This window comes from Galeopterus variegatus, unplaced genomic scaffold (genome assembly GCF_000696425.1).
Source record: "Galeopterus variegatus unplaced genomic scaffold, G_variegatus-3.0.2 Scaffold4643, whole genome shotgun sequence".
Classification (NCBI taxonomy): Eukaryota; Metazoa; Chordata; class Mammalia; order Dermoptera; family Cynocephalidae; genus Galeopterus; species Galeopterus variegatus.
Window position 1 is genome coordinate 129,760 of NW_007730754.1, and position 26,565 is coordinate 156,324.

Here is a 26,565-nt window from a genome sequence, read left to right on the forward strand (position 1 = left end):
CTGGCTGCGGGCACGGCCATCATCATGAGGGTCTCCATGCCTTGGTGGCTCTGCCAATTGTGAAGAGACCCCATTCAGGGACGGCAGCATGTCAGGCTCTATGAGTCACATATGAGTCAAGACCTAGATCATTTCTGGGAACATTTCAGAATATGGAAATCTGTATGAAACACAAGTCTCACAATGCAGCATGTCCTCAGACCCTGAGTGCACAGAGGGCCTCAGCTGTCGCCAGTTCTAGCCAAGAGGACTGAAAAATAGTGGAAACTCTAGGAAGGCATAAAAATATTATAGTTACCAAAACCCTGTAAGGCAAACCTAAGATGAGAATAGGAACAAAAAGAAGAGATGGAAAACTAGAAAGAGGCACAAAGAACTTTCTGGACTGATGGAAATGTTCTGTATTTGTTTGGGTGATGGTTGGATGAGAGTACACTATTGTTAAAAGTCATCAAATTGAGCATGTAAGGGCCGAGCCCGTGGCGCACTCAGGAGAGTGCGGCGCTGGGAGCGCAGCAGCACTCCCGCCGCAGGTTCGGATCCTATATAGGGATGACCGGTGCGCTCACTGGCTGAGCGCGGTGCGGCCAGTCTCAAAAAGGACAAAAAAAAAAAAATTGAGCATGTAAGATCTGTGGATTTTATTGTATACAAATTATATCTCAATTCTTAAAAAATTACAAAGGGCTAACATTAAATAGGTTTTGCAAAAGTTTATTTAGCCAAAAATATAAGAAGAAGAAGAAGAGAGATTAAAATGGAGACAGCAAAGAAAAAAGTTAAATGTATAGTATAGGCACTTTTGATCGGTTTTAGTGTAAGGACAATGATGTCTGATTTAAAGATGTTTAAAATTTTAAGAGATGCTGAAACATTAGACCTATGTTTTAATTAAATGCTTCGAATAATTTGGTTAATTTTGTAATCATGCTTAAATATGTAGGGAATTTGGTAGAATCCACGAACTTTTTCAGGAATGCTTACTGATAAATTCTTAAGTTTAACGAATTTAGTATTAATAAAGTACAACTAGTAGTGAGTAGTCCTTTCCATTGCTAGAAACCATAGGCACATTGATGAATCTCTCAACTTGTTCTTTCTGATGGAGAAATCCCTGGATACTTCTGGTACCATTTTTTTCTTTTGTTGAAAAATCAATGCTTGAAGAAATGTTTTTAAAAAATCACCCCAGGGACTCCGAGATGCTGCTTTATGTAAGACTTTCATCCAATAAGTCCTTTGCAGAGTGCTTCACACTGCTGCACAACAGAGTCTGGAAATTAGATGCATGGATTTCTTTTTGCAGCTGGGAGCCAGTGGGGTAAGCAAGGAAGGATGATGTGAGGGTTCTGGAGCCTCTTGCAGGACAGGTCCCAGATACAGAAGAGGGATCCCCTCGGGGCTCAAAGAGTCTCACATACACGCCCAAGGACCACTTGGGGGTAGAGCAGAGATGCTGTCAACCACTGGCTGAGCTGCTCATTGATTCATTCCCCTAACGTCCACCAGTGTTTGTGTAGCAGCTATTTTGTGCTAGACAGTTGGCTCACCCTGAGATTCTTTGATTCTAGGAGGGAGAGTAAGCAATACAAAAATGGAAACTACCAACCCCTAAGGAGCCCCTAAGGAACCTAAGAATCTAGCACATTTTGTCAGCCTCCCAATGAGAATATCTGTTTCTGCAGGCAGAATCCACTGAAAGGACTGGCTGGTTAGCTCAGTTGGTTAGCATGTGGTATTACAACAGCAAGGTCAAGGATTCAGATCCCCATGCTGGCCAGCTGCCAAAAAAAAGAGAGAGAAAACCATCAGAATCCACTGATGGATGCTAAAATTAGTGGGCAAAAATTTAAAGACAAATGAGATATTTGCATAACCTCAAAATCTCTTCCTCCAAATATTTATCAGTTGCTGGGGTAGTCTTAACTCTCATCCTAAAATTAGTGGGCAAAAATTTAAAGACAAATGAGATATTTGCATAACCTCAAAATCTCTTCATCCAAATATTTATCAGTTGCTGGGGTAGTCTTAACTCTCATCCACCAATTCTCTTTGGGAGGTAGTGCTTAATTCCTTAGCCTCTGGTGTGGGCTGGGCTTCATGACTCACTTCTAAAGAATGGAGTATGGAAAGGGACAATTGTAACTCAAACCAAGGATCAAGGCTAACCTCCCCAGTGATAAGAGATACTGATATCACATCCCCCGATATGATGTGACAAGAAGGGCACATCACCTCTGTGGTTTTCTCCCCGAAATGCTGTGACCCTAGTCTAATCATGAGCAAGCATTAGACAAGCCTAAATTGAGGGACAGTCTACAAAATACCTGTGTTCTTCAAAAGTGTCAAGGTCATGAAAGACAAAAACAGACGGAGGAATCAACACAGATTAGAGGAGACTAGGCAGCATGATGAGTAAAAGTCACATGGTGTCCTGGATTGGATTCTGGAACAGAAAAGGGACATGAGCAAGGGCAACTGGGGAAATTTAGATAATAAAGTCTGAAGTTTAGGTAATAGTATTGTATTGTCATCCGTTTCTCAGTTTTGGCAAATGCAACCTGGTTATAGCAGGTATAAGTATCTGGGGAAGCCAGGTGAAGTGTATATGGGAACTCTGTGCTGTCTCTACAAATCTGAAATCATTTCAAAAGAAAATGTTTGAAAATAGCCAAGTTCGGTTTCTTTCTGGTGCTGCACCTGATCCATGGAAACCTACCTGTCGTTTCAGGGATGATGCAGTGTGTGATTGCTGTTGCGGACAAAGTGTTTGATGCTTTCCTGAACATGATGGCGGATAAAGTAAGCCTTAGCAGAGCGTGAGCACGTGGCTGCTGGAAGCACACGAAGGGCACTATTGTACCTGTCTCTTTTGAATCTCTAGGCCAAGACCAAGGAGAATGAAGAGGAGCTGGAGCAGCATGCTCAGTTTCTGCTGGTGAACTTTAACCACATTCACAAGAGGATAAGGAGGGTGGCCGACAAGTATCTGTCTGGTCTGGTGGATAAGTAAGTTTATTTTCCTTCTAATGCTTTGGGTGGGTGGGTGTACACTTTTGTGATTTGGAATATGGGGAAAAGTCCAGAAAAAAATGGAGTCAGAATGAAAATTCTCAAGGGCAATGCAGCTTCCACAGTTGTCAGTGAGTTTGCCACAGAGTCTGAATTTTGGTCCTGAAACCTCCATTCATTCTGACCTATCCATTATGGTATGTCTTTGGCTGATCAGGGTGTCATGTTCCTGTGTTGCTGAATCCCACCCACTCTGACAAGGCCCTGCCCACTATCTCCTAGCACAGAACCCAGCCAGAGGTCTCCTGGTAGAATCGGTGTCTTGTGGGCTTCTCAGGAACTAAAGCCCACACTGGCCCTGTTCCACTACATGCCCTCTGTGCTGGTAGCCAAAGCAGATCCTCTTGGGATACATTCCCACACTGATGAGAACCCTGGAGGTGGGCTGGGCCAGCCTCTCTGAGGTGTGAAGGCCAGAGGCAGCAAACACCCACACTAAGCCTACCACAGATGCTGTGTGCCTGTCCAGGCATCAGTGCCATCAACGGTGGGGCCAGAGCCAGCCAAGCACCATGAGAACAATCCCAGCACACATGTGGCATGTGTCTGAGCTGAGCCTCCTGAGCACTGGGCCACAGATAAGTTACAGCTGTGCAGAGATGCTGCACCTGTTGCTTTCAGGAGTAGGCAACTTCTCTTCTCCAGGGTGTCATGCAGACACTGTTGTTTTCTATTTGTGCCATGATGTGAGAAATATTGCGGAGCCCTGGTTGAAAACTAAGAGAATTGCTTTCAGGAGTGAGGGGACATGGCCTGGCCAGTGGATAACCAAGACAGTTGGTGTCAGGTTCAGAGCAGGTTGCTTGGGGCATGTCTCGCCCTGAGGAGTGGGGCTGGCAGGGGTCTGGGGAGCATGTCTGACCAGGCACCATCCACCTCGCTGCAGAGAGCCTGGGGAGGGCAGGTACCCTCCTGCCTTCAGCTGGTCACAGCAGGTGTGGGCTTGTGCTAGGGCAGGGGGAGGTAACAGAGGGGGGCCCCAGGCCCCACCCCCGAATAGAGCCTGGCTTCCTGAGAGGGTTTGATGCCTGGGCCCTGAGAGCTGGCTCTTGGTGCAGATTTCCCCACTTGCTCTGGAGCGGGACCGTGCTGAAGACCATGCTGGACATCCTGCAGACCCTGTCGCTGTCGCTGAGTGCTGTAAGTATCCCTGGGTGACCTGGGGTTGACTGATTCACCTCTGATCCACCCTATGTTGTGGCATGCTCCTCTCGTGACACACCTGAATCTAACTTAGGCTACACAGGGCATACCAGGGATGTGGGACCCAAATCCCACCCTGGGGTTTCCAGTCAGCTGCAGCAAGTTCAGAAGCCTGTCACAGGATGCATGGGGGAGGGGTGGCAAATGTTTTGCTGCCCAGTGTCAGAGGCTTGACAGCAGCAACATGGGAAGGCAGTTTGGAAGAGGGTGTCCCACTGTGCTTGCAGGATATTCACAAGGACCAGCCTTACTACGACATTCCTGATGCCCCCTATCGGATCACAGTTCCTGACACCTACGAAGCCCGAGAGGTAGGCCCCACGTGGTCCTCTGCAGAAAGGGCCAGTTCACCACCACTCCTTGAGTGTGTCTAGGCAGGTGCTTGGTGTATACGAGGTCACCCAGTCCCCAGCAATTTGGGGTGTGAGAAATACTGGCCCCATCCCATGATGAGGAAACGGAGCAGTTGCTGGGATGATGAGGGGAGCTAGGCCGCCCCCAGGCTTGTCAGTCCTCCAAGCCTGTGCTGTGGCCACTCAGTCAGGCTGGCTCTCAGCTGTGTTCCTGGTTAGCTGCCAAAGAGGTTTCAGCTTCCTATCAGTTTATAGTTTCTCAAATCCACATTGACACCAAAAAGATAAACAAATAAATAAAGCAAAAAAAGGGCTGGCTGGTTAGCTCAATTGGTTAGAGTGCTGCCTTGTAACACCAAGGTCAAGGGTTTGGTTCCCCTTGCCAGCCAGCTCCCATAAATAAATAAATAAATCCACATTGAGCAAGCATGATTTTCAGAAGAGCTTCACTTCTCTGAGGTGTCCTGACTTTGTTATTGTGATAATAGAGTAACACGACTTCAGCTTCGTACTGTATTGTGGGAAACCAGGCAGGGTAAATAGCTCCAAATGATGAGGCAATGCTGGGCGTCTCCTCTTCCCTATTCAGTCTACCCAGATCCTTGCTGTGGCAGGACCGAAGCTCAGTTTGGCTTGGAGCTCCTCCAGCCTGGGACTTGGGTCCTCTCAGCCAGACCAGCTGTCAATGGGGAGTTTCCCCACACAGTGTCATGGCAACTGTGAGGATTTTTGCTACCCAGAACCTGCCTCCCCCTTCAATTATTGACTCAAGACGTATGTTGCATGGTGGCTGTGTACTGTCTATTCATGTAGGCTCTGCCACACAGCCTTGTTTAAGAATTACTATAGTATGTGTGGGCTTCTAGTGCTGGCAGCCTTGGTGTTAGAACACGGTCACTGTGTTAGTCTGCTGGGCTTCCATAGCAAAGTACCACAGACTGGGTGGCTTGAAGAAGACATTTATTTCTCATAGTTCTGAGGGGTAGAAGTTCAGGATCAAGGCATTGGCAGTGTTGGTTTCTCTTGAGGCCCTTTCCTTGGCTTGTACATTGCCACCTGCTCTCCATGTCTTCACGGGGTCTTCACTCCCATTCTGAGGCACTGAGGGTTAGGGCTTCAACATAGGAATTTGGGGGGAGGACACAATTCAGCCTATGACAGTCACCTCAACAGCCCAGAAGAAGTACTCTCATTTTGTTGAAAAGCAGTGTCACCCCTTCCAGAGCATTGTGAAGGACTTTGCTGCGCGCTGTGGAATGATCCTACAGGAGGCCATGAAGTGGGCGCCCACGGTCACCAAGTCCCACCTGCAGGTACCGTCTTGAAATCATGAAAAGGCAATCTCCATAAACTTCAAGCTGTCTAGAGAGTTTTACACAGACACAGAGAACTCAAAATATAAATGGCACTAGTGAGAATAAATAGAGATCAAAAACATGAGTCTAGTGCCTGAGAATAATGAACGCCTTGGGCTGCTCTGCCTTAGGAGCACCTGGGGGTGAGTGTGCTGGTCAGGGCAGGTGGGCCCAGGGGACCTGACTGCTCACACCAGGGGAGGTGCTAGGTCTGTGGCAGGACTTGGGGGCTGCTCACAAGATGGGTGGAGGCGGTGTGGTGGGCAGGGGAGGCTGTCAGGTGGTGGCAGCAGCTCTGAGGACCAAGTGCTGCAGGGGCTTGACCAAGGCTGGTGAAGCAGAGGCAGGGTTGGAGACATGTGTCCCATCAAAGCTCTATCTAGAGTAGAGATAGAATAGTGGTTACAAGAGACCAGGAGGAAGCGGGGTAAGGGAGAGGATGAATGGTAGACTAATGGGTACAAAACTATCCTAACTACCCTAAGTGAATCATTGTCAGTATGTGCACATATTGAAACAATACACTGTACCCCACAAATATGTACAAGTAATGTTCAAATAAAAAAACCCAAATTTTATAAACAGCTCTATCTAGGCTTCACATATAGGTGAATGTGAGTCATCTTAAACAAAAACACGGTTTTGTAAACACAAATGAGGTAAGCTGTTGTTCTCCAGGAGCCCCCTAGAACCATCGGCACAGTTCTGTGTGTACATGCTCATGTGCAGTTTTCTGCAGGGAGTGATGTGGCTCACCCTACACTCCTTTACCTGGCTCAGGAATCCTTTCCGACGTAGCCTGTCTCTGGCTCAGACTGGTGCCTGCCCTCTCACTCCTGTAGTTGGTGTTCCTGTGGTGCTGAGTCCCCTGTAGTCTCCAGAGCAGGCAACCTCCCTCACACCTCTGCACTCTGCCAGTGTCCCTTTGCCCCGGTGCCCTCCTTCCACTGGTCAGCCAGGTAGACTCAGGTGTTTGCTGTGTGCACCTTTTGTCTGCCAGGCCCCCCCTAGAGGCAAGGGTGCTGCAGCAGAACAGGGGCCTGCACGTGGCTCCACACTGCTGACAGCAGGACCAAGCTTTACAGCTTATTTTCCCAGCAGCCAGCACAGCCCCTGGCAAATGGCAGATGCTCAGCAAGGATGTGCTAAAGGAATAAATGGTCCTCTCTCATTGACCATGTCGGAATCAGGCCTTGTCCTCATTCAAAGATAAGCAGCAGCCAGTCAGGAAGGCCTTTCACTTCCTGCTGGTCCCACAGCTCGTTAGTGAGGGGCAGACGCAACATTGAAACCCAGCGTTTGCTCTACTGCACCACACCCTGACTTGTAAAGTTTTCTTTTTCCCTTTCAATGAAGTAGCATGTGTTTTTCCTATCTCAGGAATATCTGAACAAACATCAGAACTGGGTGTCGGGACTGTCCCAGCACACGGGGCTGGCCATGGCCACTGAGAGCATCCTTCACTTTGCTGGCTACAACAAGCAGAACACGACTCTTGGGGTACGTGCAAGCCTCCTATGGAGCAGTAACCCCCTTCACTGTGGGAGCAACAGTGTGGGGGACAGGGAGAGAACAAAACTCACATGTAGCTTTTCACGAAAGACCCACATGCCCATTGTGTGGCCCCGGGTCTGGGAGAGTAGGAGGTAGGGCTGGGAGGCTGAGGCTGAAGCAGAGCAAGTGGGGGAGGTGTGATTTGCTATTATTTTCTCCCATTCTGTGGTTACCTTTGTACTCAGTATATGCCCCTTTCTGTCTTCTACTGTTAGACTGATGAGCACCTAGCTGGCTTTTGCTCTCACCTTTAGTTGTCCTTTACCACCTTTAAGTGACATTTGCAAACCAGTACTCACCCAGAGAGGAGACAGCCATGAGCTTTGACTTTCACAGTGTTTCCATCATAGATTCTGATTATCCTCACAACAATCTAGTGATTTTTCTCTTCTAAAGCCCTGTTCACCTAAAGTACAAACTGCTTTCCAGAAAAATCTTGTATCAAAATTTAAAAAAATTTTTCCATGGCACATATCAGACTAGAGGATGTTCTAAAATTTTTCATTTTACTAACTTGCCAGTACTGGATATTTTAATAGCTCGCAGATCTGAACTTCTTCGTTGGACTTAAGTTTAGCCAATGTAAACAGGAGAAAGAGATTACGTTGCAGCAATCTGAAGTAATTGTTGTTATTTGTCTATAGGCAACTCAGCTAACTGAGCGCCCAGCTTGTGTGAAGAAAGATTACTCCAACTTCATGGCGTCCCTGAACTTACGCAACCGCTATGCAGGCGAGGTACTTGTCTTGCCCTTGTGTCCAAGGTCCTTCCAAGTATCCTCTTGCTTTAATGCCAGTTAGCTCCTTCCCAGTGGAAAATTAACAAGGGGTCTGGGTGATATGGAATTGACTCATTTTAGGTGGATTTGAACAGCACGGGACCCTGCAACTCATTAGCATCTTCTGGGGCACTTATGACAGTTACCGCCTCCTCAAGAGCATGACCTCCTGTACATATGCTGTGGCTACATTGCAGCGTTGTATTTTTTAGGCTCTTCTGGGGCACTTATGACAGTTACCGCCTCCTCAAGAGCATGACCTCCTGTACATATGCTCTGGCTACATTGCAGCGTTGTATTTTTTAGGCTTTTTTTTTTTTTTATAAAGATGACCAGTAAGGGGCTCTTAAACCTTGACTTGGTGTTGTCAGCACCACGCTCTCCCAAATGAGCTAACCAGCCATCCCTATATAGGGATCTGAACCCGTGGCCTTGGTGTTATCAGCACCACGCTCTCCCAAATGAGCTAACCAGCCATCCCTATATAGGGATCTGAACCCGTGGCCTTGGTGTTATCAGCACCACGCTCTTCCAAGTGAGCCACGGGCCAGCCCTTGGCTTTTTTTTTAATTAGTAGCAAACATTTATCAAGTGCGATGCATTATCCTGGGCACTTGGTGAGATGTACATACTATTATTCCAGTTTTACACACAGAAAAACTGAGGCTTCTGAGATGAAGTAACTTGCCAAAGTCTCACGGGCACATCTTCTGACTCCGCGTTGAGGCCTTTCATCCACCAACCACAGTTTAGTTCAGCCTGACCGGTCACTTCACCCCTCTGGGCCTCAGTTTCCTCATGTGTAAAACTTAGAAGCTAGTTTACGCCATTTCTCAGGGACCTGACAACTCTGAAAGTCCATTAGTGGCCTGGTCGGAGTGGGTGGCCCACCTCCGCCTGAGCACTCTGCTGCTTGCATATTCCAGTGGCCGCTCTTCCTATGAGCTTTGGCAGGTGGGACCCATGGCATGTTCTCAGTCTCTGAATTCCCCAGTGGTGGTGGGAAGTCCGTCTTTGGGGAAGTTTATTTTTTGGAAGGAGTCAGATCTCCTTTACATCCAAGTCTTGTGAATAAGAAAGCAACACTTTCTTGGGGGAAAAAATATTGTCTAACTTTAGAGTAGTGAAGCTAACCTTGTTTGAGTCATTACTTGAGTCTGAGGAAGTTTATTTATCCAGCTCACGTTGCTGTAGTCCTGCTGAGGGTCAGTCCCAGGCTCAGTGCTGCATACAAAGATGAGAGACCAGGTCCCACTCTCAAGGAACATCTATAATGGTGGGAACACCAACATGCATTTCTAGAAGTTTTTTTAGAAAAAAGCTGTGAGCAGTGGTAGCACCATTGAAATGAACCTTTCTGTGTGCATGAGCTCTAGGTTGGGACAGCAGGGCATCCACTGGTCCTACTGTGAGCATGGTCAGGTGGCAGCCACGGCCTCTCCCAAGTGCCTGGATTACATGCATGCCTTCTAACACATGTGTTTTCTGCAGGTATATGGAATGATTCGGTTCTCAGGTGCCACAGGCCAAATGTCTGACCTGAACAGAATGATGGTCCAGGATCTGAATACAGCTTTAGACCACAGTAATGCTCAGCACTACACGCAGGCCATGTTCAAGCTCACTGCAATGCTCATTAGCAGCAAAGGTAATGCACAGAAGCACTGTGGAATTTTGGGTTCGTTTCTAAATGGATGTTTGCCTTAGTGATACTAGTAAGCTGGAATCCTGGCCAAAGAAAGAGCTGGAGCTTCCTCAGTAGAGATCTAGGTGGTGTTTCTCATGGGAGGAAAGTAAAGGTCATTGTTGGCCCCAGCCAGTGCTGACTCTCTTGTTGACTCAGGGAAGCCATGCTTGGGTTCAGCCAGCTTTGGAGGCCTCTGAACAGCATGTGTTTGGTTCCAGACTGTGACCCGCAGCTCCTCCATCATCTGTGTTGGGGTCCCCTCCGGATGTTCAACGAGCATGGCATGGAGACTGCCCTGGCCTGTTGGGAGTGGCTACTGGCTGGCAAGAACGGCGTAGAAGTGCCGGTAGGACACTGACTATGGGTCAGCTCTGAGGGAGGGATAGAGTAAGAGGTGGAAAGAGACTGCCCTGGCTCTGCCACCGCATAGAGACCCTTGGCAAGCAGCTCACCCTCTCCGGCCTCTCCTTACATAAGGGTACTTCAAAAAGTTCACAGAAAGATTCATATTATCTTTTTTTTTTTTTCTTTGGTGGCTGGCGAGTACAGGGATTGAACCCTGGACCTTGGTGATACCAACACCATGCTCTAACCAACTGAGCTAACCAGCCAGACCTTAATGTTATGTTTTAATTCTATTTTTCCACAAATGTTTTTCTATCCCCCTAGATTGTGTTATTAATTCCTGACCATACATCTGTTACACAGAATAGAAAGAATATACAGTTGTCCCTCGTTATCCATGGAGGATTGGTATCTGGACCTCTTGTGGATACCAAAATCCACATATGCTCAAGTTCATGATATAAAATGGTATAGTATTTGCATATAACCTGTACACTTTAAATCATCTCTAAATTATTTATAATCCCTAATACGATGTACATGCTGTGTAAGTAGCTGTTATAGTGTATTATTTAGGGAATAATGACAGGAATTAAAAGTCTGTACATGCTCAGTTCAGATGCAATTTTTTTCCGAAATATTTTTAATCCGTGGTTGGTTGAATCCCTGATGAAGAACCCATGGATATGGAAGGCCCACTGTATGTTAAAAGCATCCCAGTAGCGCCTAGAAGCTGTTATTTTTTAAAAGCTTGATAGGGGGAGCCATTTCTCTATTGAAAATGGAAGACCCTGTCTGGACACCTGTTGTCATTAGATCTAATTGGAAGCAGTGGTGTTTGTCCACATTTTTCTCGGCCTACTAACTTTGGGATCAGCCACCTCTCCTTCCATCAATATTTCTGGAGTTGCTACTACAGAGAGCCCACAGTGAAGGCTACACTCACCTGTCAGCTTATTGGATAACATCTACGAATCTAAGAACAATTAGGCCGATTGGATGAACACCTAAAAACAATTTTTTATTTCTCAAAAATCCCATTAATTTTCATGGTAACAAGGAATTTATCATATTTTTTTTCTTTGTTTCTTAAGATCAGTTAAGTGGTCAAAGGAGTGTTTTGTTTTCTTGTTCTCTCAGGGAAATGGGAATATTTTCAAAGGTGGATTTAAAATGTTCCAGGCAGGTGGTAGTGGCAGTAATCACATTTGCCTGGTATTTTATGACTGCGTGGGGTTTGTGTTAGTCACACCATTTGGACTTCTTTTTTCTTTTGGTGGCTGGCTGGTATGGGGATCCAAACCCTTGTCCTTGGTGTTATAAGGTGGTACTCTCATTCAGATTTCTGAGGAAACATTTTGGTCCAGTGGGCTACTGTGGGAAATTACCTAATCAGGGAGGGACACACACCCCTGCCTCTCAGAAGAGGAAGGGGTTTAGGCCCCTGGACTCAGCCAGTGGTTCCTGGACCCTTTCTCTATGGAACTAAGGTGGGGTCTGTGCCAGCCTGGCCAGCTGCTCTCATCACAAGTGTACAGAAGGGCCTGTGGAAGTCACCACTCAGCCTGCAGGGCTCTGACTCCAGAGCAGTGCTCCTCATCTGCAGAGTGGGAATCCTAACAAGGACACCTACACCCTGGTGAGCTATCGGGAAATGCTAACTGCTGCTGTTATGGCAGTTATTGTTATTGCCAGGGAGAGGATTCCGCAAAGACAACTATATACCATTGCTGTTATACACACCCATTGCTGTTATACATTTCCAATTTCTCCCTCTCTTCCCTTGTGTCTTGCTTTCATCTGTTTGACTACATGTTCCTACCTTATAATTTTGTTATTTTTGTTCTAAAGTCAAAAGTCTTTAAAAGAAATTAAGAAAAGGATTTTTTTTAAAGCCTTATAAATGTATCCACCTATTTTCCATTTCTCACACTCTTTAAGTCTTCCTGTAGACCCAATTCTTCTCTTTAATCCAAGTAATTTCCTTTTGCTTTCCTTGTTATGCAGCTGGCCAGGATAAGGATAGAACCCTGGATCTTGGTGCTATGATCACCAGGCTTTAACCAAGTGAGCTAAACAGCCAGCCTTAATCCTAATTCACCTTCATTTTTGATACATATGGTTATTTTTTCTGGATCTAGGATTATAGATTGACAGTTTTTCGTTTTATTGCTTTTAGCATGTTAGATTTATTGTCTGTCTGCTTGTACAGTTTCTGGAAAGAACTCAGCAGTCGTTCTTACTGTTTCTTAGTATGGCTATTGTTTTTCTTTTGGCTATTTTTGAGATGTTTCTCTTTACCCTTGATTTTTAGTAGTTTGACTGTGATGTGCCTAGGTATGGTTTTCTGTGTTTTTATCCTGTTGGGATTCATTGAGCTTCTTAAATTTAAAGATTTGAACTTTTCATTAAACTTGGAAAATTTTAAGTTACTATTTAAATTTTTTTTTTACCTTATTCTCTCTCTTTTCTCCTTTTGGGATTCCAAGTACACACATGTTGGTGACTTGATATTATCCCGTAGGTCATTGACATTCTCTTTAGTCTTTATCGGTTTTTTTCTCCTCTCTCCTTTTCATTTTGTTTAATTTTTATTGGCCTGTGTACAAAACAGTTCACCAATCCTTTCTTCTGCCTTATTCATTCTGCTGTAATCCAGCTTATATATTTTTATTTCAGATGTGATTCTCAGATCTAGGATTTCTATTTGGTTCTTTTTTACAGTTTACATTTTCTGCTGAGTTTCTCTATATCTTCACTTATTCTTTCCATCCTTTCTTGTAAAGCTTCGAATGTATTTGTCATAATTCTTTTAAAATCTTTATCTGTTAGTTCTAGTATTTGATCTGGGTCAGTTTCTGTTGGTTTTTTTCTCCACTGTTTGAAAGTTTTTGATTGTGTACTGGACGTTGTACATAGAAAACCTGGTGATTGAGGAGCATTGCTATTCCATTTTCCTAGAGTAGGAGGTCTTCCTTACATCCAGTGGCTCTCCCCACCCCAGGGGCTAGACTTAGCAGGAAGGTCAGGTTCTTCCTGCTTTTCACCTCACCACCACCCCCACCCCCCTTTTTTTATTTTTCACCCTAGCAAAATTGGGAGAGAGATCATGGAAGGGTTTTTATGTCAAGTAAATTACTGCTTCATTTGGGATCTTTCAGACTCTGGTCTGTGTTGCCTGTCCCTGCCGTCACCAATAGCTTGGCTGGCTTCAGGTCCCTTGGCCTATGACAGGCCTTCTCCAACCACTTGTACCGAGACCCAGCACTGGCTCTGGCATCTCGTGGTTGTCTTATCTGTGTCCTCTCATTCCCTGTCTTTGCTTAGACAAAGACCTGACCTGTACAGGCCCAGGGGTGCCTGGGGATGGGGGAGCTTTCAACTTTTATTCCTGCGATTTTTGTATTGCTGGATTTAAAACAAAAATTTTTTTTCTGGGCCGGCCCTATGGCTCACTCGGGAGAGTGCAGCGCTGGTAGCGCCAAGGCTGTGGGTTTGGATCCTATATAGGAATGGCTGGTGCGCTCACTTGCTGAGCGTGGTGCGGGCAGCACCGTGCTGAGGGTTGCAATCCCCTTACTGGTCAAAAAAAAAAAAATTCTATTATAAAAGCAATGTATGCTCATGACGGAGAAGTTGGAAGGTATGAGAATAATGAAGGAAAAGAAAAAGATCTATGCCCTAACTTCAGAGACAATGGCTGGTGGCATCTTGATGTCTTTTCTTCCATTCTGAGGAGATGCAGAGCTAATGAGCTTGTTGATTACATCTTAGTTTGGGGACCAGTTATGAGCCTGACCTTCTCACTAGAGTCTAGGGCCTTTATTCCACTAAAATGGGAAAGAACTGTGATCCCTTGTGTGGTACTCAAATTCATGGCCCAAAATAACTGAATGAGGGCTCCATAGTAACTACTTGTTCAGCTCCTATGCATGCCGGCCTGAGCAGGGCTCAGTGCATGTCTCTCTCTTCTCTCCGTGGAGCCCAGGACTGTAGTCCTGGCTAACGATCACAGCTTCCCTCACACCGGTGGACATCCTCCTCCTGGTTTCAGGAGGGACTCATTCCTAGGAAGTGTTACCCACACATACCCTGTGCGGGCTGTTCCAGGCCTCAGCACCAGTACTCTGTCTGCAAGGACTTTATTTTTGGGACCATCAAACCACCTTGTTTATCAGGAATTCTCCCAGGGTCTTTCAGAACTGACTGGAGGTGTTTCCAGTTGTCATTGAACTGGTGGCTTATGGGTGTTTAGTTGGTGGGGCCAGGAACACCTAACTTTCTGTAAAATGGGAGACAGCCCGCACAGCAAAGCATCACCCCCCTGGAGCCCGTCAGCCCCACCAACGCCTGCCACATCCTGCAGGCAGCAGGACACGCCTGTCTGCACACGCCATCTCTCTCGATCGGACTCCCGCTTCTCAGGAGGGCACAAGGATGGCCCTCCTCTTAGGCTATCTTCTGGAAGCCCTGGTTTCACCACAGATTGTGACTACAAGAAGGCAGCCCTGCTGTGTTCAGCATTCCTTTGCACACACTGCTCCACAGAGCCTCAAACCTCATGTGGACCCTTGGAGTAGGGGCTGCAGCTGTTGCTCCCATTTCACAGGGCAGGGTGATGGCTTCGGACCACGCTTGTCATCCCTCACTTTATGCCTGGGGCCTGAAGCCCAGAAGATCCACCTATTTCCTCCTTCACTTTCTTAACCCAGGTTCCCTTGAACCTCTGACCTCCCTGTTTGGTCCTCAGATAGGAGTGGGTTGGATGAGCCCGTGGGGACGCCTGGTGGCAAGAAAGATGGAGCACAGACCTCACCGAGCACGTCTCAGGTGAAGAGGGGGCACACATCAGCCCCAGGAAGTCTGCTCACAACTGCCATCATAGTTTTGGGTCTTGAAAGCAACTATTGTGGGGCGATAACACTCCCTCCCTGGGACTTTTACCTTTGTAATTTTTGTAACCCTTTCATCCTCCTGAATAGTGGGAGCCCCTTGAGCTCATTAGGGACCTCTAAACACAGTTGTGATCCAGGGCTCCTTTTCCCTGTCTGGGCAGTCTCACCACTGCTGCCACTTACTCCAGCCCTGACACCCTCAGAATAGGCACATCTCTCCAGCCGCCTGCCCCCTGCAGCTGATCAGCGTCCCCAGCTTGACAGGTTCTGACTCAGCTCCAGATGCCACCTGCACTGGCCACTCATCCCCGCATTGTGGTAAATGCCAGCATAATCCTTCCCCCTCCTTGGACCAAATTCCTTACAGCCATCTTTGACACCCTTTTTCGCACTTCCCACAAATGGTCCTAGCAAATCCTGTCAGCTTTGCCTTTTGACCTTTATAGTATATCTAGAATCTGACCACTTCCCAGCATCCCAACTGCTGCCCCCAGCCTGGCCTCCTATGTCTCTCCTCTGGACTTTGGAGGCAGCTGCTGGACTCCCTGCTCCCACCCAGCCCTTTCCTGCTTCTCCTCAGGAGTCAGAGCAAGTCAGTGAGATGTGGGTCAGTTGCCCTCTGCTCCCCTCACTTGCTCCACTGCAGCCACTCTGGGTGTCACTGGGCTTGCCCCCACCTCAGGCTGTGTCACCTGTTCCCTCCTCTCAGAGGGCCCATGCCTCACTCCTGCATCTCGTCCATGGCTTGTGCCAGATACCCCCTCCCCACCTGGGATCCCCAGCCACCCTATCTGAAAGGTCAAACATGCATCCCTTTACACTGCTGCTTTCTCCTTAGCACTCGTCAGTGTCCAAGGTCCATAGCTCTTTCCTGACATTTGTGGCCCCTGCCATAGACTGTGTGGATGTTTGTCTTTGTTTATAGCTTTATTCCCAGAGCCTGGAAGGCCCTGGCCCAGAGCTGGCCACCAGGACGTGGTTTTTGAGTGAGTGAGTAGGAGTTTGACCTCTAGCTGAGGCTCCTCAGCCCTGTCAGTTCTGGAGTTCCTCTCTTCCCCCACTTTTTTGCTCCCTCGTACTCTACCATAAGACTTATGTCTGGCTGCCAGAAGCCAAAACCAAGCTGCAGTGCCTCGACCACCAGGAGTTCATCCTCATATTGTGGACGGCTCAGAGGGAAGAGGCAGATTGAGCATCTTGTTGATACCCCAGGCTCCTATCTGCAACTCTGCCATTCTTAGAGTATATGCCCTTTGTCTTTACCTTCATGGCATCCAGGCAGGAAGGAGGGCAGAGGGTGGAAGGCGAATATGGCTGCCCTGGCTTTCCTACAAAGCATGCCCTGGGTTCCTTCCCCAGACCCTCTGTAGTCAACTCCCACTTCACTCACTAGTGCTCATGAGAGCTATGGCTACCCTAGCTGCAGGGAGTCTGTATGAGAGCACTAGTGACTGGTCACTGCTACCTTGAGCCAAATCATGAGGCAGGAGGGAGGGGTGGCAGCTAGGGAGGGAACTGGGTGTCTGCCCCACTCACCAGTCTGCCCAGCCACCTCTGCACAGGAGTCTGGAGCCTTGAAGGAGCTGGTGCTGTTGGGCCAACAGAGGGATGGAAACTCTCACTGGCTCCTTCCTGGTCTTCCCTGTAGAAACAACCATAAACTGCAGGTGCTTTCCAAGTATGAGCTGGCACCCCTTACTCTTTTCAGCCCCTCATGTCTTCCAGGCCACCACTCTGCTCCACCTGGGTGCCCCTCATGCCTCCACAAGGAAGGGGGCCCGGCTGAGTGGCTGGGCCATGGGAGCAGCATGGCCATGCGACCCCTGGGCCTGGCCTCTGGCAGCTGTAGGTGGCTCCGCTTGGCTCCCTTGGTGATTCTAGGGCCTGTTAGCAGAACAAAGGTGTGTGCAGGGCCTGTTTTGGGGGAGAAAAGCAGTTGGCTGTGGAGCTGGAAGGTGTCCTGCCCTTGCAGCTCAGAGGCCCGAGCAGGTGACCTCACCTGCACAACCACAGAGGGTTTTCAGGATTGTGGAGAAGATTCACCTAGATGGTGCCTGTGGAGGGCCCCATGGCATTGGGCACATCACAGGTGTGCCACCACCTCACACCCTGCACCTCCCAGCACCCTGAACTGGGACAAACAAGACATGGCCTGGAACAAAGGCTGAAAGGAAATACACCAGACACTAATGTTGATGACCCCCAGGAGGTGGGGTTGTAGGTGATCTTTATTTTTTCTTCACACTTTGCTCGGTTTCTAAATTTTATTCAGTGAACATATATTACTTTTCTAATTAAAAATAAAACAAAACAGTAACGCCCTTTTTGTGCCCCACAGAGGGGCTGACATTTGCTCTGCTCTTGCAGTTCATGCGGGAGATGGCAGGGGCCTGGCACATGACGGTGGAGCAGAAGTTCGGCCTGTTTTCTGCTGAGATAAAGGAAGCAGACCCCCTGGCAGCATCAGAAGAGAGTCAGCCCAAACCCTGTCCCCCCGAAGTGACTCCTCACTACATCTGGATCGATGTACGAGCCTACCCCCATTGCCCCTCCCACTCAACATGAGGGGTCAAGGCTCCTCCAGGGATGGGTGGGCCTGGGGTCTTTAGGTTTTAAGACTGCCTGACTTGAGAGAGGGGATGACTGTTCCAGTCCCCTCCCCAGGCACTGCTGCCCCTCCTGTCAGCCCAGAGCCCCTCCTCAGCTGGCTCGCCTGGCGCTGGGGTTGGGCTGGCCTGGCCCATCACCGCAGCATGCTTTTCTTCTTGCTCAGTTCCTGGTGCAACGGTTTGAGATCGCCAAGTACTGCAGCTCTGACCAAGTGGAGATCTTCTCCAGCCTGCTGCAGCGCTCCATGTCCCTGAACATTGGCGGAGCCAAGGGGAGCATGAACCGGCATGTGGCGGCCATCGGGCCCCGATTCAAGTGAGGGCTCTCTTCCTCTGAGGGTCACTAAGGCCCTGGGTGTGTGTGTTGGTCACATATAGTGGGATGGGGTGGGGGAGAGGTGTGTGTGTGCCATGTCATATAGTGTGGGTCATATGTATATACCATGTCACGGGGAGTGTGGGGCATGTGTCTGTGTGTCAAGTGGAGTGTGGGGCATATGTGTGTCATGGTGCTTCTGTAGAGTGTGGAGCAAATTTCAGCAATCTGTTCCTAAAGAGAAAGGGAAGCTTTTTTGAAACATCCTTCCTAATTGTACTGAGGTGAACTCGTTCTGGGCTGATTATTGTGTCCCCTACCTCCAGCTCCTCTAGTCCAGCCGCTTCTGTAGAGTGTGGAGCAAATTTCAGCAATCTGTTCCTAAAGAGAAAGGGAAGCTTTTTCGAAACATCCTTCCTAATTGTACTGAGGTGAACTCGTTCTGGGCTGATTATTGTGTCCCCTACCTCCAGCTCCTCTAGTCCAGCACTTCTCCTTGGAACCTGTGGCACCTGGTCCCCATCACCAACCCAGGCACAGTGGAGGCCCTCACTTCTACTGCCTCCTCTGTCTGCCCCTTCCCCTGAGCTCCAAACTTGTGTCCCCATAGCCCACTGCCACCCACTGGGGCCATGCTTCTCAAACCAGCTGCAGGAAAGATCCAGTTCTCTGTTTCTTAATTTCTGACCTGTCACGGACCTATATTTTTATAAAATGCATGCTGAATGAATGACTAAAGAAAAATCCTCACTGGACTGTCACAACAGCCTGCAATTGCCATAGAGATGGGCAAGCCTGCCCTCTTGGCTCCCTGTTTACGCAGGCAAGCAGCTCTGATGTTGAGGGTTGGCGGGCCTCCTAAATGCACGAAGAGGCATGACCCGGCGCACAGCCTGCCTACCTCTTGCCCTCCCTCCCCATCCTCCGACCTCATACATAGCCAGACATGGATACTTTTGGTTCTCCCCACAACATGTGTGGCCTCTGTTGCTTTCATCCACATCTACAGCCTTGGTTCTTCCTGGCTACTCTCACTAGTACCAGCCAGCTGCCCAACTGTGGCCCTTTCCCCTGCTACAGGCCCTCCCTGTGGCTCAGGTGCAGGGTGGCACTGTGCCTCTGGCTGGAGTGGAAGGCCCTCTGTGGCGTAGCCTCCTTATGCTCTGCCCCTCCTCCTGCACTAGCCCAAGCCCAGCCTGACCATTGTGCCCCTCAAAACTCCAACACCCCATCCTTGTCTCCTACAGCCACTTACTCCTGGACCCTGGTTGCCCTGTTTCTACCAAAGTAAAAGCTGCTCCTCCTTAGGGCCAATCTCACTGCCAGACCTTTCCAGACCTCTCAACAGCTAGGGTCTATACTTCTGGCCAAGCCCCCGTCGGAACTGGACCTCTCTTTTGTGAGATTGACAGTGGCGTTTTGCTCTATAGGTGTCTCTGTCTCTGTCTCTCACCTACCACTGGGACTACTGATGTCTCCCCCACCCCCATTCTAAGCTCCATAAGGGTAGGAGCAGTGCCTCTCACCACCTTGCTCAGGAGCAGGCCTGGCTGGGGTGTTTTTGGGGGAATTTTTTTTTTTTTTTTTTTTTTTTTTTTTTTTTTTTTAACTCGAGTTAAATGTACTACCTTCATTTCATATACAGGTGTACCTCAGGAAGTAGTCTACAGATAGTTTATGAGGACAAAGTTTGTGGCCCAGGCAGTTTAACACAAAAATTGTTCACTTTTCTCCCAATAAAAGTACAAGTTAAAAAAAACTATTTCTTAGGGGCCAGCCCGTGGCTCACTTAGGAGAGTGTGGTGCTGATAACACCAAGGCCACGGGTTCAGATCCCTATATAGGGATGGCTGGTTCGCTCACTTGGGAAAGCATGGTGCTGACAACACCAAGTCAAGGGTTAAGATCCCCTTACTAGTCATCTTTTAAAAAAGAAAAAAATTTCCTGAGACCTTTTGGGTAAAAGAAATCTGTGACCAGTAATCACCTGGTCCCCCTCCAGGCTCTGCCATCCAAGATGTTCCCTGAGCTCAAGGGCCACAGGCTTTGCACAGGAGACAAAGCCACTCACAGGTACATCCCTAGGCCTGGGTTCCTGCTCTAACTAGCCCTTGGGGCCTCTCCCTCAGATTGCTGACCCTGGGGCTGTCCCTCCTGCATGCTGACGTGGTTCCAAACGCAACCATCCGCAACGTGCTTCGAGAGAAGATCTACTCGACCGCTTTTGATTACTTCAGGTACTCCCCCGAAGGTGTGCTGTGTGTGGGGTCCAGGGACAGTCAGCCCCACCCAGTGCCGTGTTTTCCCAGACCACCAGGAAGTCACACACAAGAGGACACAGTTTGCCTGGTTTATGCTCTCCCACTTCTTGTTCAGCAGACCTGGGGCCACTAGATTTGAATATCCTCAGCCCTGTGCCATGTGTCCCTATGTGTGTGCATGTATGTGCATGTATGTTCACATATGTGTACTTAGTGCTAACCTCCCAACCAGATGTACACAAATTTTCCCTCAGTTGCATTGATTTAAGAGATTAAGTGAATGCCATTTAACTTTCCTGTTCATGTGAATGGTTATCACACAAAGGATTGCAAATACCTACTGCCAGGGGCTTTGCAAATGTAGGCTTTGTTGTTATATGTAGAGAGCTCAGTTGTCATGATCTGCCACAGCACACCATCCAGCCAAAAGCTGTAGAAGTCGCTGAGAATAGTGGAAGAGGTGGGCATGAGAGGGCTCTAAAATCATCCTACTTTGCCACGGGATGACTAGCTCTGGGCTAACCTCGTGTCATTAAGAGACCATTTATGTAACTTCCCACCGCTTTATGTGACTGGCTTCTAGCCCCTGAGGCCAGTCACTCAACTCTTGTTCTCTTGTGGTTGTTTGTCTGTAGTTGTCCCCCAAAGTTCCCGACTCAAGGAGAAAAGAGGCTGCGTGAAGACATAAGCATAATGATTAAATTCTGGACTGCCATGTTCTCAGATAAGAAGTACCTGACTGCCAGCCAGCTTGTTCCTCCAGGTAAGTATCGCCTGCAGCAGTGTGGCTGCTCATGGGGCAGTAAGGAGGGCAGAATGGGCACCATGTGGACAGCCCTGAAGGGGCAGGCGTAGAAGAGCAGTCAGGGCCCAGCTGAGCCCTCGCCTGGCCATGCCACACAGTTGGTGGGTCTGTCGTTGGAGGCCCAGCACCTGCCTGGCTGCTGCTGCTCCTGCCCTGAGGAGCGTGACCAAGCACAGCACGCCTCTGAGCAGACACCACTGAGCCTCACTTTTCCCGCACCAGCTCCGGCTCCGGCTCCATTCACAGAGGCCCACTGAGAGGCTAACAAGCCAGTACTGGGCTAAGGCTGGTGGGCCAAGATGAGTAAGGCACGGTCCATTTTCATTCAGTAGGATACAGTCAGATCGATAGGTCATTTCAATGAGGGGACTGTGGGAGCACCCCTTGAGTACAGACAATTGATCCAGCTAGAGTTAGGGAGTCAGAGATGGTTTTCTGGAAGAAAAGACATCTGAGCTGAGTTTGAAAGGATGGATAGCAGCTAGCAGGGTGGACAGGGACAAAAAGCCTTCCAAGGAAAGGGAGCACCCGAGGAAAACGCTGAGGTGTAAGCAAGAGCAAACCTCCACAAGGAAGCCACGTTCGTGTTTCTCTGAGCACGTAGCTGATTACACAGCACAGCTGAGAGATGAGGAGAGGGGTTTCTATAGGCAGACCCACGCTGACAACCTGACTAGTGGGAAAAGGAAAGGAAAATTAAAGGCAGACACAGTGATTTTTCTAAGTCACCTTTCTGGCTCCTCTTAGCACAGGGGAAACAGCCCCTATAATCCGCCTCCACAGGCCCTCAAGTTATCACTGTATAAAGGAAAATACAATGCAGATGATCAGATAACTGCCATAATCTATCAAGATAAATGATGATATTTGTTTTATTCTATTTTAAAGGCTTGGAGGAATATAATAAATTTTAGAAAGCATTCCATCTAGAATGGTTAAAATAAAGAACTTCCCAGGTATTTGGAAAACTCACTGTCTGAGAGCATCTATTTCACAGAGACCTTCTCCATCAATTCCAGGGCTCCAGAAAGTACCTGGTCTACCACTGATTGCCTTATCTCTGGTGAAAACTCAGTTTACTTTTTGTGATGCCTTTTTGTGAGCCCCTCATTGTAGAATCGACAATGTGTTTGCCCTCAGATAACCAAGACACTCGTAGCAACCTGGACATAACTGTTGGCTCTCGGCAACAAGCCACACAAGGCTGGATCAACACCTACCCCCTCTCCAGTGGCATGTCGACCATCTCCAAGAAGTCAGGTCAGTGGGAGGTTTCTGCCTATATCCATTATATCCGAGGCACTGTCCTGGCAGCCTGATGGACATTTGCTCAGATGGTAGAACAGAGCATTGAAAGCTTCCTCTGGGTTCTAGAAACTCAGGGCAGGCAGGTGGCCTCCGAGAATTACACCTGTGCTTTTGTTATTCCTCCCTAGGCATGTCTAAGAAAACCAACCGGGGCTCCCAGCTGCACAAGTACTACATGAAGCGCAGGACGCTGCTGCTGTCCCTGCTGGTAAGGCCCACAGGCACAGTCACTGCCTGTCACCTGTCAACACAGCACCAGGGTGGGGGTGACAAGGGGGTGCCTACAGAAGGTGCATCAGGCCGGCCTGTGGCTCACTCGGGAGAGTGTGGTGCTGATAACACCAAGGCCATGGGTTTGGATCCCATATAGGGATGGCTGGTTGGCTCACTTGGGAGAGCATGGTGCTGACAACACCAAGTCAAGGGTTAAGGTCCCCTTACCAGTCATCTTTTGTTTTTAAAAAAAGAAGGTGTATCAGGCATTGTGTCTTGTCTTGTTAGGCCACTGAGATTGAGCGTCTCATCACGTGGTACAACCCACTGTCAGCCCCGGAGCTAGAGCTGGACCAGGCCGGAGAGAACAGTGTGGCCAACTGGAGGTCCAAGTATATCAGCCTGAGTGAGAAGCAGTGGAAGGACAACGTGAACCTCGCCTGGAGCATCTCTCCTTACCTGGCTGTGCAGCTACCAGCTAGGTGGGCCCCTGGTCACTCCTGCCTGACGAGGGCCTTGCCAAAGGTCCAATGCAGAGCATTTCCTGTCTGGGTCATGAGTGCTAAGGAGCATGATGTGGGCCCTACCAGGGACAGTTGGGAAGCGATCTAGCAGACTAGTCCTCCAGCCACAAGACAGTCACTTAATCTTTCTATGCAGTTTACACAGTAACCCTTGCAATCTTGTCAGACTCCTACCTGGGTGCTGCAGCACCCTGGAGCCCGTGGAGGTAGTATCAGGGTGAATTCAGGTCTACGATCTAATTCATGGAGGATAGGAAGCATGTAGAGGCTATCACGCAAGGGAGGTGGGCTGCAGAAACAGGGTTGGGAGGGTTTGAGTTTGTCCCTGGATATTATCTTTCAGCAGCAGCCTACCCTGAGGAGACATGCACTGTGGCCACCAGCCCAGTGTCCTGTGAACTCTCCCTTGGCAACTCTGAAAGGGACCAAACTCTTAGACTGATGGTAGCTGAGAGGGATGGCAGAGGCCCCCCATTTAGCAATCCCACCAGCATGTCTTACAGCCCCCTGTGAATGTGTCCAGGGTCAGACCTTTCTTCACTGTACTCTTAGACTGATGGTAGCTGAGAGGGATGGCAGAGGCCCCCCATTTAGCAATCCCACCAGCGTGTCTTACAGCCCCCTGTGAATGTGTCCAGGGTCAGACCTTTCTTCACTGTGAACCCAAACTTGATCTTCTGGAGCAGGACCACAAACTAGTTCTGCATTGTTTCAGAACACGGTGTTGATGGAAAGCCTGTCTTGAATTAGCCTGGGGGAGTAACACTGGAAAACTACACCTGCCTTCTCACCCGGTGGGTGAGGTGCATCATGGCCCAGCGTCTAGGGACTAAGACGTTGATTCCGTGGAGGACCAGGGTGTGGGGAGTACAGTACAGAAAAAGAATAAAAGGTGGGGGTGTTCTAAAGGCAAGGACAGTAAAAGGAGGCCTTTGAACAGTAAGTATAGGATAATTCCTATTTGAGAAAGTTGGGAATTTCCTCATAGCCAATCATAATGCTGTTTTTTTTTTAAACGCATTCAGACCATCAATATATTGGTAGCGTAGAACATTTAGCGTCACCTGATATTGATCTGAGTGCCTCCAGCTCAGCGTTTCTCTCCAGCTCCCCACATTCCATGACTGTGGGAGGCGCTTGTCTGATGGTGAGACCCACATCCACCCACATCCTCTGTGCACCATAGGTTTAAGAACACTGAAGCCATCGGGAATGAAGTGACCCGTCTGGTTCGATTGGACCCAGGAGCTGTTAGTGACATCCCTGAAGCTATCAAGGTAGTGTAGCCCAGGTGCCAGGGCCTGAGTTTGCACTGCACCAAAACAGAACTGCATCCATAAATGCCTAGAAACTAGAAACTAGACAAAGCAGTGACCTGGTGACCTCAGTGGTATGAATGATTTTTTTAACTTCCTGTGTTTTTCACTGGTAGTAAGTAACATTTATTATATTTATGATTAAAAAAAATTCATACACTTCAACCTAACTTCAATTATGCTGTTTTATGTAATGTGTCAGAAGCATTTTCCACATTGTTATAAATGCCTTATAAGCATCACTTCTTGGCCATCCTTGTGGTGTGGCCATGAGCTGGGTATTTCCAGAGGGGCCCCGGGGACTGCTGAGCCACACTGACTCCCTGCTTTCTCCCCAGTTCCTCGTCACCTGGCATACCATTGATGCTGACGCACCAGAGCTCAGCCACGTGCTGTGCTGGGCACCCACGGACCCGCCCACAGGCCTCTCCTACTTCTCCAGCATGTACCCACCGCACCCTCTCACGGCGCAGTACGGGGTGAAAGTTCTGCGTTCCTTCCCCCCGGTGAGCCCAGGGCCCTGCCTGAGCCGGTCTCGGGTAGGACTGTCCGGGAGTGGTTAAGTGGAGAAATGAAAGGCAGGACTTCATCGTCAGCTGGGAGGTAGCTTAGTTAAATAGTGGTCCATCTGAGAACTTGTCTTCACTCCCTGCTTTTGTTCAGGTGGTTGTAGAAGATGGATTTAGTTCTAATTCAGATGTGTTTCTACTTATATTTGTTTTTTAACTTTAATTCGGTGTTTGAGTTAAAAAAAGAGGGCTGGCCAGTTAGCTCAGTCGGTTAGAGCATGGTGCTGATTGCACCAAGGTCCAGGGTTCAATCCCTGTACCAGCCAGCCACCAAAAAATACCTCCCAACAAAACAAACAGAAAGTTTACCTGAGTTTGGTTCTAGAGGTGGCACGTGGGTCAGCTTCAGGCCACTGGTTAGCCAACTCCTCAGACAGTGCATCTGTGCTTTTTAACCCAACAGCTACTCTCATGGGGAGCCTGGAGACCCTACATGACAGCCATGATGATGGTTGGGGGAGGGCCAGTAGACTGTTCTAGAATCTGCCTCACTGCAGCCCCAGCATCACGGAGTCTGCTGTAAGCTGCAGCCCATTTCCTGAGGCAAACTCTCCATAAGGAACACCAGAGGCTCCTCCCTCTCCTCACCGGCGAGGGAGCCTTGCTCCTTTTACTTTTTTTCACCAATCATGTGTTTCAAGCCATTAGTCATTTTCCTTGCTATCCTCTGAGCCTTCCCTTGGGCCTTCCCTAGTTCTCAGTCCCACTATGGTACTCAACGAGGACAACATCCCATGGGCAGGTCCCAGTGCCCAGGGTTGGCATTGGGTGGGGCCCTGGGGCATGGGTCTATGTTGGTTGTTCTAGCCTTGGAGGTCATGGTTGATTCTCCTCTTCCGCAGGATGCCATCCTGTTCTACATCCCCCAGATTGTGCAGGCCCTCAGGTATGACAAGGTAAGGCTGTGTCAATATGTGCCATCCCAGCCTCATGCCCAACCTGGTCCCCAGCCTGTCTCCGGCCCTCTCCACAGGTCCTCCCTCAGGAACAGAGCTACCCAGCCATGACTGCAGTCCCTGCACTTCTCTCACTCCTCCCCACCCCCCGTGGTTGTCCCTTAGTCACCAGTGCCTTGCGCAGGGGAGGCCCTGCTCACCCACTCTCTCAACCTGAGGCCCAAGTCTGCTCTGCAGTGTGAGCAGCTTCTGTGAGTGTTGCCAGCCAGGGTAGGAAGCCTGGCCTGGGTTCCCCACTCATTGGATGGGGGTCTCAGCAGGTCAACTAAACTCCGGGAATCCAGCTCCCTCGTTTCTTCAATGGGAAGTGGTGAGGAGGGTTAGAAGAGGTGACATATGTATTAGTCTGCTGGGACTGCCATACCAAAGTACCACAGACTGGATGGCTTACACAACAGAAATTCACTGGCTCACAGTTCTGGAGAACAGAAGTCAGAGATCAAAGT

At 48.7% G+C, this 26,565-nt stretch overlaps 1 protein-coding gene across 2 annotated transcripts in view; it reads left to right on the forward strand.

Moving 5' to 3' along the window:
* Positions 1 to 26,565, forward strand: part of PI4KA (phosphatidylinositol 4-kinase, catalytic, alpha) — a 131,235-nt gene that overhangs the window by 88,340 nt on the left and 16,330 nt on the right. For both annotated transcript variants that reach the window (XM_008588039.1, XM_008588038.1), the window contains 19 exons: positions 2,732 to 2,802; positions 2,885 to 3,009; positions 4,131 to 4,212; positions 4,503 to 4,586; positions 5,852 to 5,941; positions 7,364 to 7,483; positions 8,182 to 8,274; positions 9,807 to 9,963; positions 10,221 to 10,348; positions 17,610 to 17,768; positions 18,016 to 18,167; positions 20,297 to 20,404; positions 21,064 to 21,191; positions 22,374 to 22,493; positions 22,670 to 22,749; positions 23,043 to 23,236; positions 24,465 to 24,555; positions 24,933 to 25,100; positions 26,006 to 26,059. In XM_008588039.1, coding sequence (XP_008586261.1) covers positions 2,732 to 2,802; positions 2,885 to 3,009; positions 4,131 to 4,212; positions 4,503 to 4,586; positions 5,852 to 5,941; positions 7,364 to 7,483; positions 8,182 to 8,274; positions 9,807 to 9,963; positions 10,221 to 10,348; positions 17,610 to 17,768; positions 18,016 to 18,167; positions 20,297 to 20,404; positions 21,064 to 21,191; positions 22,374 to 22,493; positions 22,670 to 22,749; positions 23,043 to 23,236; positions 24,465 to 24,555; positions 24,933 to 25,100; positions 26,006 to 26,059 — 2,204 coding nt within the window. The remainder of the gene's footprint in view (positions 1 to 2,731; positions 2,803 to 2,884; positions 3,010 to 4,130; positions 4,213 to 4,502; positions 4,587 to 5,851; positions 5,942 to 7,363; positions 7,484 to 8,181; positions 8,275 to 9,806; positions 9,964 to 10,220; positions 10,349 to 17,609; positions 17,769 to 18,015; positions 18,168 to 20,296; positions 20,405 to 21,063; positions 21,192 to 22,373; positions 22,494 to 22,669; positions 22,750 to 23,042; positions 23,237 to 24,464; positions 24,556 to 24,932; positions 25,101 to 26,005; positions 26,060 to 26,565) is intronic.